Below are 20,193 nucleotides of genomic sequence, written 5' to 3' on the forward strand. Positions count from 1 at the left end.
GCAGCGGGAGGGAGGTGGGTGTTGGGCTCGGGGTCGGCGTGTGAGCGGCGCGATGTCGGCTCACTGCGTGCAGACGGAGGGCGGCAAGCAGCTCTTCTCTCAGGCCTCGGCCGTCTCCATCCACACCGGGAACATCGTCAACTGGAGCCGCCTCAAGAAGAAGTGCCCGACCTCGCCGAGCGAGGAGGTGAGCGCCTCGGGGGGGAGGGAGGGGGGACCGGGAGCGGGACTGAGCAAGGCCTCGCCTCTTCCACCGCTGCTGCGCCGGTCAGGTCGCAAACGGGCCAGGGGGCAGCGACCTGGTGCCGGCCCGCTCTACCTCCCTCTCACTCTCTCCTCTCGTCCAGTTGCAGGACTGTATCCGTGAGACTCTGGAGAAATGGAGCACCCAGGTCAACCCAGAGCTGCTGAAGGTAAGCGACTCTCTCTCCCTTTGCACTGATCCCTGCAGCAGGGGTGGAAATGTCACAGACTAGAGGGCACAGCTTTAGGGTGAGAGGGGCAAAGTTCAAAGGAGATGTGTGTGGCAAGTATTTTTTTACACACAGGGTGGTATCTACCCGCAGCGTGCTGGCAGATACCGTAGTGGTGGAGGCAGATACCGTAGTGGCGTTTCAGAGGCTTTTGGTTGGGCACAGGAGATATGGATCATGTGCAGGCAGATGAGATTAGTTTGTGGCTGGAGGCTACATTGAGGGCTGAAGAACCTGTTTCTTGTACTGACCAATGTCATAGAGCTGTACAGCATGGAAATAAGCCTTTTTGCTTGCCTTGTTCCTACCAACCAAGATGCCCAATTGAACCAGTCCAATTAACCATTTTCACACCTTTTTTGCCCAATTAAGACCAAAGTTGGACCCTTGAAGACTGAAACGGGTGAATTTATTGTGGGGAACTAGGAACTGGCAGACCAATTGAACAGGTACTTTGTATCTGTCTTCACTAAGGAAGACACAAACAATTTCCCTGATAGTGGCCAGAGGATCCAGGGTGAAGGAGGAACTGAAGGAAATTCACATTAGGCAGGAAATTGTGTTGGGTAGACTGATGGGACTGAAGGCTGATAAATCCCCAGGGACTGATGGACTGCATCCCAGCGTACTTAAGGAAGTGGCTCAAGAAATCGTGGACGCATTGGTGATCATTTTCCAATATTCTATAGATTCAGGATCAGTTCCTGTGGATTGTAGCTAATATTATCCCACTTTTTAAGAAAAGCAGGAGAGAGAAAACAGGAAATTTTAGACCAGTTAGCCTGACATCAGTAGTGGGGAAGATGCTGGAGTCAATTATAAAAGATGAAATAGCGGCACATTTGGATAGCAGTAACAGGATCGGTCCGAGTCACCATGGATTTACGAAGGGGAAATCATGCTTGACTAATCTTCTGGAATTTTTTGAGGATGTAACTAGGAAAATGGACAAGGGAGAGCCTGTGGATGTAGTGTACCTGGACTTTCAGAAAGCATTTGATATGGTCCCGTGTAGGAGATAAGTGGACAAAATTAGAGCACATGATATTGGGGGTAGGGTACTGACATGGATAGAAAATTGGTTGGCAGACAGGAAACAAAGAGTAGGGATTAACGGGTCCCTTTCAGAATGGCAGGCAGTGACTAGTGGGGTACCGCAAGGCTCGGTGCTGGGACTGCAGCTATTTACAATATACATCAATGATTTGGATGAAGGGATTCAAAGTAACATTAGCAAATTTGCAGATGACACAAAGCTGGGTGGCAGTGTGAACGGTGAGGAGGATGCTATGAGGATGCAGGGTGACTTGGACAGGTTGGGTGAGTGGGGGGGATGGATGGCAGGTGCAGTTTAATGTGGATGAATGTGAGGCTTTTCCACTTTGGTGGCAAAAACAGGAAGGCAGATTATTATCTAAATGGTGTCAAGTTGGGAAAGGGGAAGTACAAAGAGATCTGAGGGTCCTTGTTCATCACTCACTGAAAGTAAGCATGCAGGTAGAGCAGGCAGTGAAGAAAGCGAATGGCATGCTGGCCATCATAACAAGAGGAGTTGAGTATAGGAGCAAAGAAGTCCTTCTGCAGTTGTACGGGGCCCTAGTGAAACCACACCTGGAGTATTGTGTGCAGTTTTGGTCTCCAAATTTGAGTAAGGACATTCTTGCTATTGAGGGAGTGCAGTGTAGGTTCACAAGGTTAATTCCCGGGATGGCGGGACTGTCATATGTTGATAGAATGGAGCGGCTGGGCTTGTCTACTCTGGAATTTAGCAAGATGAGAGAGGATCTTATTGACACATAAGATTATTAAGGGATTGGACACGTGAGAGGCAGGAAACATGTTCCCGATGTTGGGGGAGTCCAGAACCAGGGGCCATAAGGGGTAGGCCATTTAGAACTGAGATGAGGAAAACTTTTACCCAGAGAGTTTTACCCTGGATACTTTCAAGAGGGAGTTAGATAGAGCTCTTAAAGATAGCAGAGTCAGGGGATATGGTGAGAAGGCAGGAACGGGGTACTGAATGTGGTTGATCAGCCTTGATCACAGTGAATGGCGGTGCTGGCTCGAAGCGCTGAATGGCCTAGTCCTGCACCTATAATCTATTGTCACTTACCTGCCTTGCTGGACCCATATCCCTCCAAATTTAACCTTGTACCTGCCCAAGTCTCTCTTAAATATTGTAATTTTACTGACCTGCCATTTATGGAAGATTGTACCATGTATGCACCATTCTGTGAAAAAAGGTTGCCCCTCATAAATAACTCTTAAATCTTTCCCCTCCCATCTTACACCTATGTCATTGAGTTTTACTTAACCTACCTTGGGGGGGAATTGGTTATTCACCTTATCTATGCCATATCTGTGCTGGAAGGTAAACAGCCCCATCAGAGAATGCTCATTACACATATGCCTTGAGGCTGCTTTATGCACAGCTATTATGCAACCATGGGCCCAGTTAGTCTATGGGATTTTTTTAATTCTTATTCCAGCCGAAGAAAGAACTGGTCACTAATGCGTGCATTCCTTTTATGAATTGACACTGTTAACCTTTTACACTTTCTGAGCTCCTTTTCTGATATTTGAGGCTGTATATGTCTCCATTTGTGGCAACAGAATTTTACTTTCACATTCAAAAATTCCACCTTTATCGTTTGTTTCCACAGTTGATGGCACACTTTCCTCTTTTCGTCTCACTCCAGAGAAATGAGTGCACAAATCTAGGCTGACACCATTTTGGTTCTAAGTGTAGCTGTCAGACGTCCCCATCTGTCCCTGTGGATAATTATCAAACATTAAACGCTATAAAAGCTGGGAAGGCTATTGAGAAGAGTTATGAGTATCTTGCCAGGACTCGAGGGCTTGAACTATCAGGAGAGGTTGAGCAGGCTGGGACTTTATTCCTTGGAGCACAGGCTGGTGCCGAATAATCTTATGGTGGTGTATAAAATCATGAGGGGAGTAAATGCACAGTTTAAGTCTTGCCAAGAGTAGGGAAATCAAGAACCAGAGGACATGGGTTTAAGATAAGGGGGTAAAGTTTTCTTAGGAACTTGAAGGGCAACCTTTTTTTACAAAAAGGGTGGAGGGTGTATGGAATGAGCTACCAGAGTTGACACAGGCACTATCACGATGTTTAAATGAAATTTGGACAAGTGCATGGATAGACGAGGTTTGGAAGGATATGTGCCAAATGCAGGCAAATGGGACTAGCACATGTTCATTGGCATGGGTACCTGGTAGTGGAACTTTTGCAAAGAAGAGAATTATTGCTGGTGTCTGGGCCAATACTTACCCTTTAACTTAATCTATTATCACACAAGGGATCTTGCTTTTTGTGGGAACTTGCTGTGGTCCCTCCTACATTTTCCTTTTTGCTGCATTGACCAAACTCCCTCCTGCATAGCTGAACTAAAATGCTTTCCTTTTCACGTATCTTTCAAGGGAGTTGCCCTTTTTTAGATTAGATTAGATTCGTTTATTGTCATTCAGACCTTTCGGTCTGAACGAAAATTTGTTTCCCTGCAGTCATACATATAATTTTAAAAAATGACAAAAACACACAATCAACACAAATTTAACATCCACCACAGTGAGTTCACCAAACACCTCCTCACTGTGGTGGAAGGCAAAATCTTAAAGTCTCTGTCTCTTCCCTCTTTGTTCTCCCTCTGCGCCGAGGCGACGGTTCAAACTCCTCCGCTGCCTCCGCCACAGCTCCGAGGCCGAGTCAGGTCTCCGCTGCCGCTACCTCCGCCACAGCTTCGGGGCCGAGTCGGGTCTCCGCTGCTGCCGCCACCGCCACAGCTTCGGGGCCGAGTCGGGTCTCCGCTACCGCTGCTGCTGCCGCTGCCGCCGCCACAGCTCCAGGACCGAGTCGGGTCTCCGCTGCTGCTGCCGCTGCCACAGCTCCAGGGCCGAGTCGGGTCTCCGCTGCTGCCGCCACTGCCACAGCTTCGGGGCCGAGTCGGGTCTCTGCTGCTGCCGCCACAGCTCCAGGACCGAGTCGGGTCTCCGCCGCTGCTACAGCTCCGATGCCGCCAGCTCCGCCATTAGGCCTCGGCGCAGACGGAGACGGGGAATACGACCGAAGAAAAGTCGCATCCCCCGAAGGAAGAGGCCAAAGCATGTTTCTCCCACCCCACCCACACACATACACAACTTAATAAAACAAAATTAACTAAAACATGACAAGGAATAAAACGAAAGAAAAAAAACAGACGGACTGCAGGTGGGCCGCAGCTGTTAAGCCAGCGCCGCCATCTTGAATTTTCTGTGAAGTAATGCACTGCAGATGCTGGTTTAAACCGAAGATAGGCACAAAAAGTTGGAGTAACTCAGCAGGGCAGACAACATCTCTGGAGAGAAGGTTTGGGTGACATTTTGGGCAACTTCTCTGAAGAAGGGTCTTGACCTGAAACGTCACCAATCCCTTCTCTCCAGGGATGCTGCCTGTCCCGCCTGCTGGGTTACTCCAGCTTGTTGTGCCCTTTTATGTGATTTTACTTTCCACGTTGCTTTTCTGGTTAACTGTTCATAATATTTTATGCAAAAAGCAAGGAAGTCAGCAGGTCGGGCAATATCTGTGGAGTTAAATGACGGACTATGTTTTGAGTTGGGACCATTCTTCAGACTGTCCCGACCCGATACATTGTCCATTTCACTCCACACCTGACCCCCCTGAATTAATCTAGCTGATTATTGATCAAGATTCCAGCATCTGCAGTCTCTTGTGTGTTCTTTCCAAACTTGGTTATAGATTTACCAATGTGGTTTGCAAGATATTAAACCACTGAAACGCATGAGTTGTTTGTGGTTAATGTTTTTACATTTATAGCTTTTTTTCATTAACAATATCTTATTGCTTTACTATTTTTATTTATGCTTAGCTAGGTGGAAATGGATTCAGGACTTTTTTGATGGGATAATTTAGATTGACTTTCCATTTGTTACTGCAAGAATACAGTTGTCAGGGACTACAGGTCTCATATTCCATGTGGACATAAAATAACCACATAGGAAGTGACGATGTCCAAGTATCCCGATTAAGATGTCTTCCTAGATTAATATTTTATACCGATTATTACCTCATTTTGTCTGTAATTGGATTTCGTTTTTCCCAACTTTTGAAACAATTCATTCGGGTGTCAGAGGTTATGGGGAGAAAGCAGGAGAATGGCGTTAGGAGGGAGAGATATATCAGTCATAATTGAATGGCTGAGAAGACTTGATGGGCCGAATGGCCGAATTTTGCTCCACTTATGGTCTTATGATCAATCTATGATAAAATATTGATTGCTTTGTGTGCCCAAGAGATATGAAACAATGTAATCTTAAGCTTCTCTCCTCTCTTCTGGCTGTCAATGAAGTACTTGATTTGTATTTTATTAACTTTTCACAATACACAATACAATTTATTTGTCACTTGAACCTCATAGAGGCTCAAATGAAATGTTGTTTCTGCAGTCATACACACATGAAAAAAAAGACCCATGACACAACACAATTTACACAGACATCCATCACAGCGCATCTCCTCCTCGCTGAGATGGAAAGCAAAAAAACTTATCTCTCCCCTGCACTCCCCATTCCCCCTCCCGATGTCAGAGTCAAAGCCCCCGGCGGGCGATGGCAATTGTCCCGCGGCCATTAAAGCCACGCCGGGCGATGCAAGGCCACGCTCTGGGTCTTGTTGTTGGAGCCCCCGGCGGGCTCTAGCAAAGTCCCGCAGCCGTTGAAGCCGCGCCGGGCGGTGATGTAAGGCCCCGCTCCAGGCACTCCTCGACCCCGCGACTCGGGCGGGAGAAGTCGCCGTTGCGGAAGCGCCGAAAAGCGGTCTCCCACCAGGGACCCGTGGGCTCCCGATATTACTGTCTGCCAGACCTGCGGTAAGCCTCCAGGGGTCGGGTCACAGCAGCGCGCCACCATCGCTCCTCCCGCTCCGGTCTCGGCCAGCTCCATGATGGTGAGTAGCTCACGGGTGTCCCCCCCCCCCCACACACACACACACACTGGAGCCCCGGGACGTTCCTGCTGGAGGCCGCTCCACATTGCAGCCCCAACGACAACGGAGACCCGACAGGGAAAAGGTCGGGTTCTCCGTGCAGGGGAAAGATTTTAAAAGTTTCCCCCCCCCCCCCCCACACACACATACCCCATCAAAAAAATAATAAAAACTACATTAAAACGGGACAAAAAATAACAAAAAGACAAACGGACTGCAGAGGCCGCTGCGACGTGAGTCGCGCTGCCCACCGGAAACTTTTCTGGTTAACTCTAAGCCTAAATGACGCGCAGACTTGGCAGATCTTGAGGACAAGTGATATGTACAGAGTACTGTGCCCCTCGATGTGGTTACTTTGACTGGTAGTCCTGTACTTTGTCTAAATTATCACTCATTGAGAGTTAGAGCAGGCATTGCTTTTCTGCTGAAGTGCATAGACTTGCTGGAAGAGTTAGAATTAGTGAGTGTTCTAATTCAGGATGTAACTACTTTATGAGGGGCCACCATGTGGGACGGGGTTCATGCTGGAACAGAAACTTAGTTGGGACACAAAAAGACAAGTGCTGGAGTAACTCAGCAGGTCAAGCAGCATCTCTGGAGAACATGGATAAATGACATTTTGGGTCGGAACATTTCTTCAGACTGGTCAGTCTGAAGAACCGCTTCGACCCGAAATGAGCCTATCCATTTTCTCCAAAGATGCTGCCTGACCTGCTGAGTTATTCCAGCATTTGTCTTTTTTTGTAAACCAGTAGTTCCTTATGTCTACACCTCAGCTGGGACAGTTAGATTAAATATTCTCGGAACAAGTGGAGATCGGAGACTGAGAATCCTAAGGTTTTTGCGATACCAGGAAGCAACCATTCACTCGCCAGGATTTGTCCCTGGCCTTCCTCCCCTTCCAGCTTTCTTTCTACCTTCTTCCCGCCCCCCCACACACACACATCGGCCTGAAGGAAGGACCCAACCCAAATTGTCACCTATCCATGTTTAGTTTAGAGATACAGAGCGGAACAGTCCCTTTGGCCCACCAATCAGTGATCCCCACACATTAACATTATCCTTCACACACGAGGGACAATTTAAATTTTTACCAAGCCAATTAACCTACAAACCTGTATGTCTATGGAGTGGGGGAGGAAACCAAAGATCTCGGAGAAAACGCACGCGGGTCACAGGAAAAACATTCAAACTCCGTACAGGCAACCTCCCGTAGTCAGGATCGAACCCAGGTCTCTGGCGCTGTGCCACTGTGCTGCCCTTCTCCAGAGGAGTTGGCTGGGCCGTTAGTTACTCCTGCACTTTATCTTTCTTTTAAACCAGCAACCACAGTTCCTTGTATCTACCTTTTCAAGTGTATGATGGAATACATTCCGTGTCTGAGTGTGTGCAGCTCCAACCTGCAACCCATCTGTACCTTAAACATTTGTTTTCTCCACCACCCAATACATACATAGAAAATAGGTGCAGGAGTAGGCCATTCGGCCCTTCTAGCCTGCACAGCCATTCAATCTGATCTTGGCTGATCATCCAACTCAGTATCCCGTACCTGCCTTCTCTCTATACCCCCTGATCCCTTTAGCCACAAGGGCCACATCTAACTCCCTCTTAAATATAGCCAATGAACTGGCCTCAACTACCCTCTGTGGCAGAGAGTTCCAGAGATTCACCACTCTCTGTGTGAAAAATGTTTTTCTCATCGCGGTCTTAAAGGATTTCCCCCTTATCCTTAAGCTGTGACCCCTTGTCCTGGACTTCCCCAACATCGGGAACAATCTTCCTGCATCTAGCCTGTCCAACCCCTTAAGAATGTTGTAAGTTTCTATAAGATCCCCCCTCAATCTCCTAAATTCTAAATTCTAGCTGCGTTACTCCGCCACTTTCTGTATTAAGCAGCATTTGCAGTTCTTTGTTTCTACTATTTAGCTCACTCTAGTTTCACAGATTCAATACATCACCAATCTGCGTCATAACAAAAGATCATGGTGTTTTTAATAAGGTACTATTTGTAACCCTTGCCTTTTTCAACCCAACGTCACAGGGATTTTTCATCTCCAGGGCATTCCTAATCTCCCAAATTCATTGTCTCCTTTTGGTTTATTACAGGATCCACCTGCTACATTGGAATGTACCATAACGCAGGACGTAGACTCAATAAGCCCCGAGGAGAGGGAGGAGGTGAAAGTGTCAGGTAATGTAGGAATACAAGACCCGAGATAGACACAAAAAGCTGGAGTAACTCAGCGGGACAGGCAGCATTTCGGGAGAGATGGAATGGGTGACGTTTCGCGTCGAGACCCTTATACAAGACCTGAGTTGCTTGTCAGTGGCTGGGTATGTAAGAGTCCAGCTGGATTTAATGCAGGAACATTGGAATATTTTTCAATCCATTTCCTGCACTAAAGTTGCCTCCAGGAAACAATTGGTCTCATTAACTGAACAATGATGAGGAGATGGCTCGGGGCAAGGAAACGGCGATGAGGGTAGGATAGGAGATTGGGAAATGGTGGTTTTGCTTGAATCCCAGGGTAAGCTGCACTTCACTTGCAACTGCTGGGAAAACATTGAAGCTGGATTTGGTTATTTACTGGAGTGCTGCCAGATATATCAAGCCGATGGAAATAAGGGGCTCTCACCAACAGTGCAGATGAAAAAGGCTGTACTATACAACTCTTAAATTTAAATGGCTACCAAAATCTGAGGTTAGTAGCCCCTTTAAAATAAATGTTACTCTTCAACCTCTGGAGCCAAGAGAATGCAAATGAATTTGCATTGGCTTCAAGTGGTAGGATCAGAATTAGGCCATTCGGCGCATCAAGTCTACTCCGCCATTCAATCACGGCTGATCTATCTTTCCCGTCTCCCCATAACCCCTAACACCCGTACTAATCAAAGCAATTTTCTGGTTTTACCCATTAGTGTTTGGGAGAGGGCTTAACATTTCCTTTCATATTTGAAGGTAGTCTTTTTCACTTATGTTCTTTCTCCCCTTTCCTCAATTTGTTGTGCATTTTACCGGAATGCTACATTCCCAGTTATAAGAGTACTTTGGACATCCTTTTCACCTTAAATTGTAAACATTCAGGAAATCATGGAGGAAGGAACTGGCCTGTTTATTTTCCTCTCCTTCTGCAGTCGTGATGATTCCAATAACCATGTTACATTCACAATGAAGCTAGATACATTTGAAAAGAAAGGGGAAACGATAGGGCAAGAAGCTAGAGCAAAAATATCAACATTATCATAGAAGCATAGAAACATAGAAAATAGGTGCAGGAGTAGGCCATTCGGCCCTTCGAGCCTGCGCCACCATTCAATATGATCATGGCTGATCATCCAACTCGGTATCCTGTACCTGCCTTCTCTCCATACCCCCTGATCCCTTTAGCCACAAGGGCCACATCTAACTCCCTCTTAAATATAGCCAATGAACTGGCCTCAACTACCTTCTGCGGGAGAGAATTCCACAGATTCACCACTCTCTGTGTGAAAAAAGTTTTCCTCATCTCGGTCCTAAAAGATTTCCCCTTTATCCTTAAACTGTGACCCCTTGTTCTGGACTTCCCCAACATCGGGAACAATCTTCCTGCATCTAGCCTGTCCAACCCCTTAAGAATTTTGTACGTTTCTATAAGATCCCCCCTCAATCTTCTAAATTCTAGCGAGTACAAACCAAGTCTATCCAGTCTTTCTTCATATGAAAGTCCTGACATCCCAGGAATCAGTCTGGTGAACCTTCTCTGTACTCCCTCTATGGCAAGAATGTCTTTCCTCAGATTAGGAGACCAGAACTGTACGCAATACTCCAGGTGCGGTCTCACCAAGACCCTGTACAACTGCAGTAGAACCTCCCTGCTCCTATACTCAAATCCTTTTGCTATGAATGCTAACATACCATTCGCCTTCTTCACTGCCTGCTGCACCTGCATGCCTACTTTTAATGACTGGTGTACCATGACACCCAGGTCTCGTTGCATCTCCCCCTTTCCTAATCGGCCACCATTCAGATAATAATCTACTTTTAGTTCAAAGTCTATTTCTGTGTAATAAATTCACATTGTTGTGCAGAATTCATCTTGCCTCCCTCATTACTCCTACAGTTTAATGATAAATTTATCCAGCTTGTTACCAGTTCACTGACTTGAAAACCTGGCTGTCATCCCCCAAAAGTCTGATTTAGAACCTTTAATATGCATTCTATCTTTTGTTCTAGCTTTTTCTACATGTTATTTTACTGTTTGTTAGGTGAATTTATGTTGCCCGTTCTCCATGTCCATTGCACCCCGTGCTACACGAAGTCTTAACAAATGCATTGTTCAAGCTAATTATTATTTCATGGCTCTTATTTTCAATGCCACAAAACTTGGTCCCCAATTGACATACTCTGGGACGAAAAATTGCTATCTATCCTGATTCCCCAACACATAGCATTCTGTTCAACTCTTATTTTTCCAAGCGGGAGAGTCCCATGCTGCTTCTGATCCATAAATGGAACCAAACATGGGCAACCGTATGAATGACAAAGATGCAACTTAAATGGTTATGCAGTGTATTGAGTAGGTAATTGATAAAGTCCTTTGGCTCACAGGTGCACTAGCTTTTTTGTGTGAATATTATATTTCAGAATTAAATGATTTCAAGGCAGAATTCATTACAGTTTTGTCCTTGCATTTATACATTTAAAATGACGTGTTAATTACAAATGGCTATTCTATAGGAATCTGTGAAATGCTTCTGTGGTCAAATCAGTTATTTTTTCATATTGCAGCAAAACTTTTTCTCAATGATCCTGGCTCTTCGGGCATCAAGGATGCAGTGGAGAAAGGTATTTACTAAAGTTTTTCATTTCTCTGCTGTTTTTTGGCACATTTGCATGCTTTTTTTAAATGCGTGTTCAACACATTTAGATTACACAGGATGAAGCCAACTGCAGCATTGGTCACTTGGCATTTATTCAGTACTTGCTAGTGCTGAATGCAGTGAGGTGGAAACGTCATGCTGGGTGCTGCTGGTTAATTGTTTTTATACAGTAGTTGTGAACTCATAATTATGACTGCTCTATTGCACTATTGCTGACCACTAGATCAAATTGCCCTCTTAATAGACAATGACAACCATCTTTCTTTGGGTAGGGTACAAATGCAACCATTGGAATGTTTTCCTCTTTGTACCCATTGACTTCATGAAACCCTGATAAAAATGATACCAAATAAATCATTGTTAACGTGATATTGGGGCAGTCACTCTTGCCTCTAGAAATGGACTCATTTAGTTTAGTTTACAGATACAGCGCGGAAACTGGCCCTTCGGCCCACCAGGTCTGTGCCAACCAGCGGTCTCCGCATATTAACACAATTCTACACCCACTAGGGACAATTTTTACATTTATCAAGCCAATTAACCTACAACACCTGTACGTCTTTAGTGTGGGAGGAAACTGAAGTTCTCAGAGAAAACCCATGCAGGTCACAGGGAGGACGTACAAACTCCGTGCAGACAGCACCCGTAGACTGGATCGAATCCAGCGCTGCATTAGCTGCAAGGCAGCAACTTTACCGCTGCGCCACCGTGCCGCCCATTGATTCATGACCAAACTATGGCTCTGGTTTGGAGGTAGACACAAAATGCTGGAGTAATTCAGTGGGTCAGGCAGCTTCTTTGGAGCGAAGGAATAGGCGACGTTTTGGGTCGTAACCTTCCTTCAGGTTTGGAGAGATATGCTCCCAGTAAAATATAACTGGGCATCAGTGAGCAGGTGACTGGTGAGTAAGTGCTGCTTGATAGTTTTGTCAGAGACATAGTCTTGTCGTTTGGCTGATGGCTGAGAGTAGATTTTGGGCAGTTAGCTGAGTTAGACTTCTTTTTGCAGATTTACCCGAGGAATGTTTCACACTTGTCAGATGCTCTTTTCTGGATCATCTTATCTAGAGATGTGGCTAGTTCTGGAGTGCAAGTGGTTTTTTTACTACAGCTGTGTTGTTGTCTTTACCCATAGTCTTTGCTTATTCAGTGCTTTCTGGTTTAAAATTTGGTTGAAATCAAGCCTGCTTTTGTGATGTGGAGATCTCGTACAACTGAAATGAGATATCTGCTCAGCAATTTAAGCTGCATATGTTCGGGGATGCTCCAACCTTGTCCATGTTACTTGCCTATCGATCCCTACCATTGTGGAGGATGGGGATAACCTTGGGGGCATATCCTTTGGGTTCACACGAAAACAAGTAGAAGTAGATGGAGGATACCCACTGTTCATGTATGCATTGGCTGATCTCTCCTGGCCTCTGCTTGGCTCTTTTTCTAGTATAGTAATTTGACCACTATGACACAGTGTATTTACATATACAGGATCGGAGAACTGCATGCTTTAAATATTCATGGTCCTGCTGTTTTGTCTGTAACCCAATTCCTGTGCCAGATCAGTACTGTTATCTGTTGCATGTGCAAATTGCAGCGCATTGGAGCGGCCACTGAACCTAGTTCCAGTGCAATTGTGTCCCAGATATTTTTGTGCCAAATGATGTGGTTTCTGCCACATATTAATAAGGGTAATGCAATTTGAGAACAGATCCAAAATATGGAGAATACTCGAGATCAGCTACAAACTCAGTATCATGGAAGAGTTTAGTGACTCAGTTTATAGTTCGTAACTTGAGATTTCATCACACTTGAAATAGTGCAGTGTATTACCTGAATGGTGTAATAATGTTAATCTAGAACATTTAAATTGAAGGACCCATGGTCTTGATCATTATGCAATTCGCTGCCCTCAAATATATATTCAGGCAAGGGTGGTGATCAGGATTTAACGTGGTACTATTTAGATTACAGATACAGCGAGGAAACAGGCCCTTCAGCTGACTGACCAGCGATCCCCATACACTAGCACTATCCTACATACAAGGGACAATTTATTTGTTTTACTGAAGCTAATTAACCTACAAAACTGCGCGTCTTTGGAGTGGGAGGAAACCAGAACACCCGGAGAAAGCTCACGGAGCGTACAGGCAGCGCCCGTAGTCAGGATCGAACCGGGGTTCTCTGGCGCTGTAAGGAAGCAACTCTACTGCTGTGCCACTGTGTCGCCCCTATTTCAGCCAATTACAAATATTATAATTATACCAAGTGGTATAATTTGTAGACAATTTGCCTGGTTGTCTACAATATGTTAGTTTAATGTGACCACATTTGTTACAGAGATTGTGTATGAATTTGTGTCAGTATTAAGATAATCAGTATCCATGGATTTTTATTTTTTCCTTTGAAAACTACTTTACCAATTTCTCACATGATTTGTTTCATTAGTGAGTAATCTTTGCTCACTGACAATGACATCAGCCACTTAATGTAATGGCACCTGGAAATATATTTTGTTTTTAGTGTCAAATATAAATCAACTGGTGTGAGATTTACATTTGATCAGCTTTGGCATTCGCAAATGGACCCATTATTTAAAGATGCTTGTCGCTACTATATTCCATTCAATTATATAGTCATAAGCATGGAAACTCATCCATGACTACAAAGATCCCCCCTCTAAGCTAGTCTTCATCAACCTGGGTTACTTCAAGAAAAATTAACTACCTCCCACGTATAAAACAATGCAAACAATACCTAACAAACCCTTGTCTTACCAAATGTAAGTATAGCTTATTCCACAGATTCTTCTCTGGTAACTCTCCTATTGATTCCAGGTTTTTCTCTATAGCTCTTAGTTAATAGAAGCACCCCCGTCAGCCACCCTGCAGTCTGTGAGGTGCTGGGCTGCTTGCTAGATGTCATGATAACTCACTTCTCCACAATGTCAAAGTTTCCAGCATTTAATGCGGTCTCCTTCTCATATTCCTTCTCCACACATGCTCCGAGCCCCAGAGATGATTGCTGTTGGGGCAGAATGGAAAGGCAGCGTGGAGCTGGTGTTGGAAGTAACGGGTGATTTATTCAACTGGTCTGCTGGTCTTCTGGTGTCCACCAGTTTAATAAATTACCCATTACTAACACCAACTCTGCATAGCCTTTCTATTTTGTTGCTACACTGCCATCTTAAAAGTTATTTACATGGTAAGCTACCTCTTGATGGCCCGCAGTTTTCCTCTAAAATGGTTCTTACTGTCATCTTATCCTAATGAGGTTCTTATGCTTACCATCTGCATTTATAACCAAAAAAGAGGATTAAAATGTGAGTGTCGAGGAAATAATGGAATTTTGTATTTATTGCAGCTTGCTCAGCACTTGAAGTATCACAGCTGGATTCTGTGATACTTGCTCCTCCTCCACTTGCAGATGGAGCTAGTCTTTCTCTTGCACACCTGCAACCATATTGGGAAGAGCTGGAAACTCTGGTTCGAAGTCAAAGCATTGTAGCAATCGGTACCTCAGATTTGGATAAAGTTCTTTTGGAGCAACTCTATCAGTGGGCTCAGGTAAATCTGGGTTGAGTAATTATGTTGTGTGATTCTGTTTGTAGATTTGGGAAGGCTATTAGATTTTTAAAAAATGTTTTATCTTTTGTGTATATCAGAAATGGCTGCACTCTGCAGCCTGTTTAACATTAAAATAATTAGTACTGCACCTGATTCCACGGCTTATGCTGCCAGAAGATAGGCACAAAATGCTGGAGTAACTCAGTGAAACAGGCAGCATCTCTGGTGAGAAGGAATAAGTGACGTTTCCTGCCGAGACCCTTCCTCCGACTCCGAGTTACTCCAGCATTTTGTGTCTATCCGCTATATAACCAGCATCCTCAGTTCGTTCCTACACATTTTATGCTACCAGTCCTGATTCTTGAGGGATGGTGACAGAAGCCTGCTGCCTCACGGCTCCAATGACCAGGTTCAATCCTGATTTCCCTTGGTGTACATGTGAGCGGAAGAATATGGGAGGAGTCGATGGTGAGACTATTAAGTGGGATTATTGTCAGATTAGTGTTAATGTGTATTTGATGGTCAGCGCAGACTCGGACGGCTGAAGGATATATTTCTGTACCATATTACCCTGTCCTCAAAATGTGTGTGATCATTGAACAATGATGGCTTCCCAGACTGATCTCAACTGTAGTGCTGATGGATAAATAGCGACTGACCTAATTGTTGCTGAGCTTGTACAGCAGATGGAAGGGCTGCCCACAATTCTTGTCAATGATAGACTTTAGATGGATATGCAGGGAATGGAGAGAGATGATCATGTGTAAGCAGAGGAGATTAATTTAACAGCATCATGATGGGCACGGGCATGGTGGGCGGTGAGCCCTGTTCCTGTGCTGTAGTCTTCAATGATAGTTATGCATTGCTTTCCCAGGATGATCTATTCAAAACCATGGACATCGAGGCCGTTCCTTACAAAAACTGATTCAGAAATGCTTCTTTCAAAGGATCTCTATCTGTGCTTTTGACTATTTGGAAACTTGTATTTAATAGTGTTAAAAAAATAAAATTTAATGGGAGAATGTTTAGGTCAGGTTTACGTGGTTTAATTTTAAATTGGAAGTTAATTGTCTGGTAATAGTTTGCTACACTAACATTTCAAAATTGCATGTGTCTTTATCTCATGTTACCTGTAACCCATCACTTTCTTTCCTCCCTTCCCCTCACCCAATATCGTAGGTGAAACCTAGCAGCAACCAGGTGAATTTAGCTTCCTGCTGTGTGATGCCACCAGAGCTCACTGCCTTTGCTAAAGAATATGACATACAGTTATTGACCCACAGTGACCCGAAAGGTGAGACTGCATATATATATATTTGTCTACTTATATGAAATGTAGGCTCTCTGTAGTACGTGGTTGGTAGTAGAACGTAGGTTTCTCTTGGAGATGAGCAGGGGTTCAACTTTCTTTCTTCCTCCCACCTCCACTGTCATTTCTCTTGCCCTGTCCCGATGCTGCAGGGCAAGAACAAAGAAGGACCATTGCGACTCTAATGAGTACCTTGTCAGTGCCAGATACATGGTGACCCTTTGTGTATGGTATGCAAAAATAAATAATTTCACTGTACCTAGGTATGTGTGACAATAAAATATAATTGAATACCATTTGAACATCAGGAAAATCATGAACTAAGCGCAGACATTTTCCTTGGCAAACTCACATGGATGTAGTGCATGAGTGAGCAACATCAGAAATTGGAGGAACAGCACCTCATATTCCGCTTGGGGAGTCTGCATCCTGCGGGCATGAACATTGAATTCTCCCAATTTTGTTAGCCCTTGCTGTCTCCTCCCCTTCCTGTCTCCTCCCCTTCCTCAGCCCTCGGGCTGTCTCCTCCCATCCCCCAGCCCTCGGGCTCCTCCTCCTCCTTTTTCCTTCCTTCTCCCCGCCACCCCCTATCAGTCTGAAGAAGGGTTTTGGCCCAAAATGTTACCTATTTCCTTCGCTCCACAGATGCTACTGCACCCGCTGAGTTTCTCCAGCATTTTTGTGTACCTTGGATGTAGTGCATGTCCTGTCCAAATTTTTTGTTTTAGTGCACTATAAGTTTGGGTTTGTTTGTCACGTGCACTGAAGTACTGTGAAAAGCTTTGTTTTGCCTGCTGTCCATTCAGATCAGATAAATACTATACATAAATACAGTCAAGGTAAATTCAAGTACAATAGGCAGAGCCCAGGGAAAGATATAGAGCAGAATATAGTTTCGACATTATAACACAACTGGTCACAGACTTGTAGTGTAACTGTTCCACAGACAAAGTCCAATGTCTACAATGAGGTAGAGAGCATCTGACTGTACTCTAGCTCATGGAAGGACGTTCACAAGCTTGATAAGAGGGGAAGAAGCTATTCCTGACGACCTGATTATGCTCGCTTTCAAGCTTCTGTATCTTCTGCCCGATGGGACCGGGCAGAAGGCATTTGATTATATGGGCTGCTTTCCTGAAGCAGCACCAGATGGGGTCTAGTCTGTGTGATGGACTGGGCTACATCCACAACTCGCTGCTTGGTGTAATTCAGATGGACTTCAAGGTCCAGTGGTACAACACAAAACTAAGCAGTAGCACATCTGGCCAACATTGAAACAAGAGCTAAACCACTGAAATAATTCGAAAGTACTTGATCCATTACTGTATCTCATTTACTGTGCATAAAAATAGCGTTGCCATCTCAAGGGTGGTAAGTGAGGACTAATAAATCCAGGCCTTGCTAATGGCACTGCTACCCAAGCGTAATTTTTGAAAGTAAACCAGTAGCCATTATATTTTCCTACATTACAGTATTTCTCGATAATTTGCAAGTAAAGCCGTTTGGATTTTTTTTAACTGATGTTAAGTGCTTTTATTTAATAATTTATTCTCTGAAGCATAATTTCTGAGTTGGAAGTTTCACATAATTCAATGCTGATTGTTTTATTTCATTTCTTTTCCTTCAAGAATTGATACCCATGTTAAGTTTTCAAGAGGCGGTGATTGCCAGCATGCAAGATAATCTGGCATATGAATGGATAACTAAGTGGGTACTACGATATTCAGTAATTGTTAAAAGCAGAGGAATTATTAAATCAAAGGGTTACTTTGTATATGCTAAAAGAATTCATTATTAACATCTTTCTCAAGCCAGTTAGTTGGAATAGCACTTTTATGAACCAATTTATGCATGGTATGCAAAGGAGGAATTTCTAGCTGCACTACTGACCAAATGCCTTTTGATCCTTCTTGATCTATGACTGAATCCAAGATAAATTCTAACGGGGGGGGGGATGAACTGAAAGGAATGGTGTGCAAAACCAGATTGTTTTGCACATTTTAGTTGGATTTTATCTATTGATTTAATTGGCTGTTATGTTAAACTTTTCCTTTTTTAAATACTTTTGGTTTAAAGATATGTGAAGACTTTTTTTTGTAGTCCATGTTTTTTTTTTTTTTGGGGACAAGTCATGGGCGCATTCAAAAACACACCAATACAATGCAAGAAAATCTTCAGGTAGGTGCAGTTTTATGGTACACAGTCTACCTGAACTGGCATCAGTCCAAACCTTTGTGTTCAAAATAAATTGGCAAATAGCTAAGTTATTGCGACTTATGCAATTAAACATTTTCCAAGTGGTTTGTTATTGAATTAATTTCCGCGTAACTGAACCTGTGCTACTCTACTAAATATTGTGAACTTTAGATTTATGGGGCATACAAGGTAGTAATGTTTCATAAAATCTTTTTATGGTTTACTGCTATTATAACCAGAAAGCCTTGACGTGGAGTTAATTGTAATGGAGTGAAATATTTTAAACTCTCTCCCACATGCCTATCTTAAATTCTCCACTAACTTCAGATTAGTTAACATGAGGATATGTCTCAACGTGTGAATTCCATTGGTAAGCAGAGGTTAGACAACTGGACCCTGGTGCTCGCCCCGAAAAGGCACACAGAATAACAACAGGCCAGACTCGTCGTTGGTTAATTTTTTTTTTTTTTTCTTTTTTTTTTTTTTTTTGCAAATCACTGACTTTATTTTGTTGATGCCGCATTGCTAATTTTTTGGTTTAACTTTAAAATTAAGACACCATTTCTCGTGCAAGAACAAGGCCAACACACAGTTTATTTCCTGGCATGCAGCATTACTGTTCTGTGGTGTTATCATTTAGTTGGTGAGTTCAGTGTCTGTTAGCTGTGATGCAGTGAACTAGAGGCAGGGTTGTCATCATATTGTAGGTTATATTGAGTTGGACTGAGTAAAATGGCAGTGGATTTGCTACGGGCTCTTTGTCATTGTGTCAAATGCAGTGGTGTTGTCCACCAATAATTGGTGAAATGGGTAACAGTACAAAATGCGGTCATCATTCTGCATGCATGATGTAAGCCGCTGGTTTTTGTGGGGCGAAAACCTTTGAAGAAAAGGCTAAGTTCGAATATAACAACCACAGGTAGTGGTTTCAACCTACACATTCATCCACTTATTACTCTTGAAAATCGACCATAAATCATGGGGATGTACACTGCAGCATTATCCTTAAAAGTTGATTGAAATTGTAACCTGGGGCTACTTTGGCTATAACTTGTAGTTTTAAAATGGGCAATCAATTTTGTGCTTAACATTTTAGGCTGAAGTACTTTACAAGATTGAATGTACAGTAGTTCCAATGAAATAGTAAATATTTGGAAATAGTGAATCTATGAAAATGTTATATTTTGTTTACTTGGCCATGTAATGCATTTTGTGATTTGCACATTAAAAGAGTGATCTAAACGCCGCTGATTTTCTCTTTATTCTACATGTTGTCTCATTCTGTTGGCTGCTTCTCTGCAATGATAATGTGTGGCTTCCTTGAGTCTCTTGGCCATTACTATCTTGTTGCCTGAAAACAAACCTAGCAGTCATCAGAGCTCTCTGAGGTACAGTCCAAGGCTTGATTAGTAAGGGCATCACAGATTATGGGGATAAAGCAGGAGAATGGAGTTGTGAGGGAAAAATAGCTCAGCCATTACTGAATGGTGGAGCAAATGTGATGGGCTGAATGGCTTAATTATGCTCCTATGTCATATGGTCTTGTGGCTTTATGGAAATGAGAATATGAAGGACAAAATGCCTTTGCCCAGTTATTCATAAATTAAAATAGATACAAAAAGCTGGAGTAACTCAGCAAAACAGGCAGCATCTCTGGAAAGGAATGGGTGACGTTTTGGGTCGAGACCCTTCTTCAGACTGGTTAGGGATAAGGGAAAATGAGAGATATAGACAATGATGTAGGGAGATATAGAACAATGAATAAAAGACATGCAAAAAGGTAATGATGATAAA

The 20,193-nt window shown here is 43.7% G+C and overlaps 1 protein-coding gene across 1 annotated transcript; it reads left to right on the forward strand.

Annotated features, from left to right (window-relative positions):
• gclm (glutamate-cysteine ligase modifier subunit) lies at positions 1-19,641 on the forward strand. Its single transcript, XM_033028920.1, has 7 exons — positions 1-187; positions 348-413; positions 8,581-8,665; positions 11,243-11,299; positions 14,692-14,894; positions 16,074-16,188; positions 17,832-19,641. The coding sequence occupies exons 1-7, from the start codon at positions 53-55 to the stop codon at positions 17,999-18,001; spliced, it is 831 nt and encodes a 276-aa protein (XP_032884811.1). The 5' UTR covers positions 1-52; the 3' UTR covers positions 18,002-19,641.
• Positions 19,642-20,193: the final 552 nt, after the last annotated feature.

Source organism: Amblyraja radiata, chromosome 10 (assembly GCF_010909765.2).
Source record: "Amblyraja radiata isolate CabotCenter1 chromosome 10, sAmbRad1.1.pri, whole genome shotgun sequence".
Classification (NCBI taxonomy): domain Eukaryota; kingdom Metazoa; phylum Chordata; class Chondrichthyes; order Rajiformes; family Rajidae; genus Amblyraja; species Amblyraja radiata.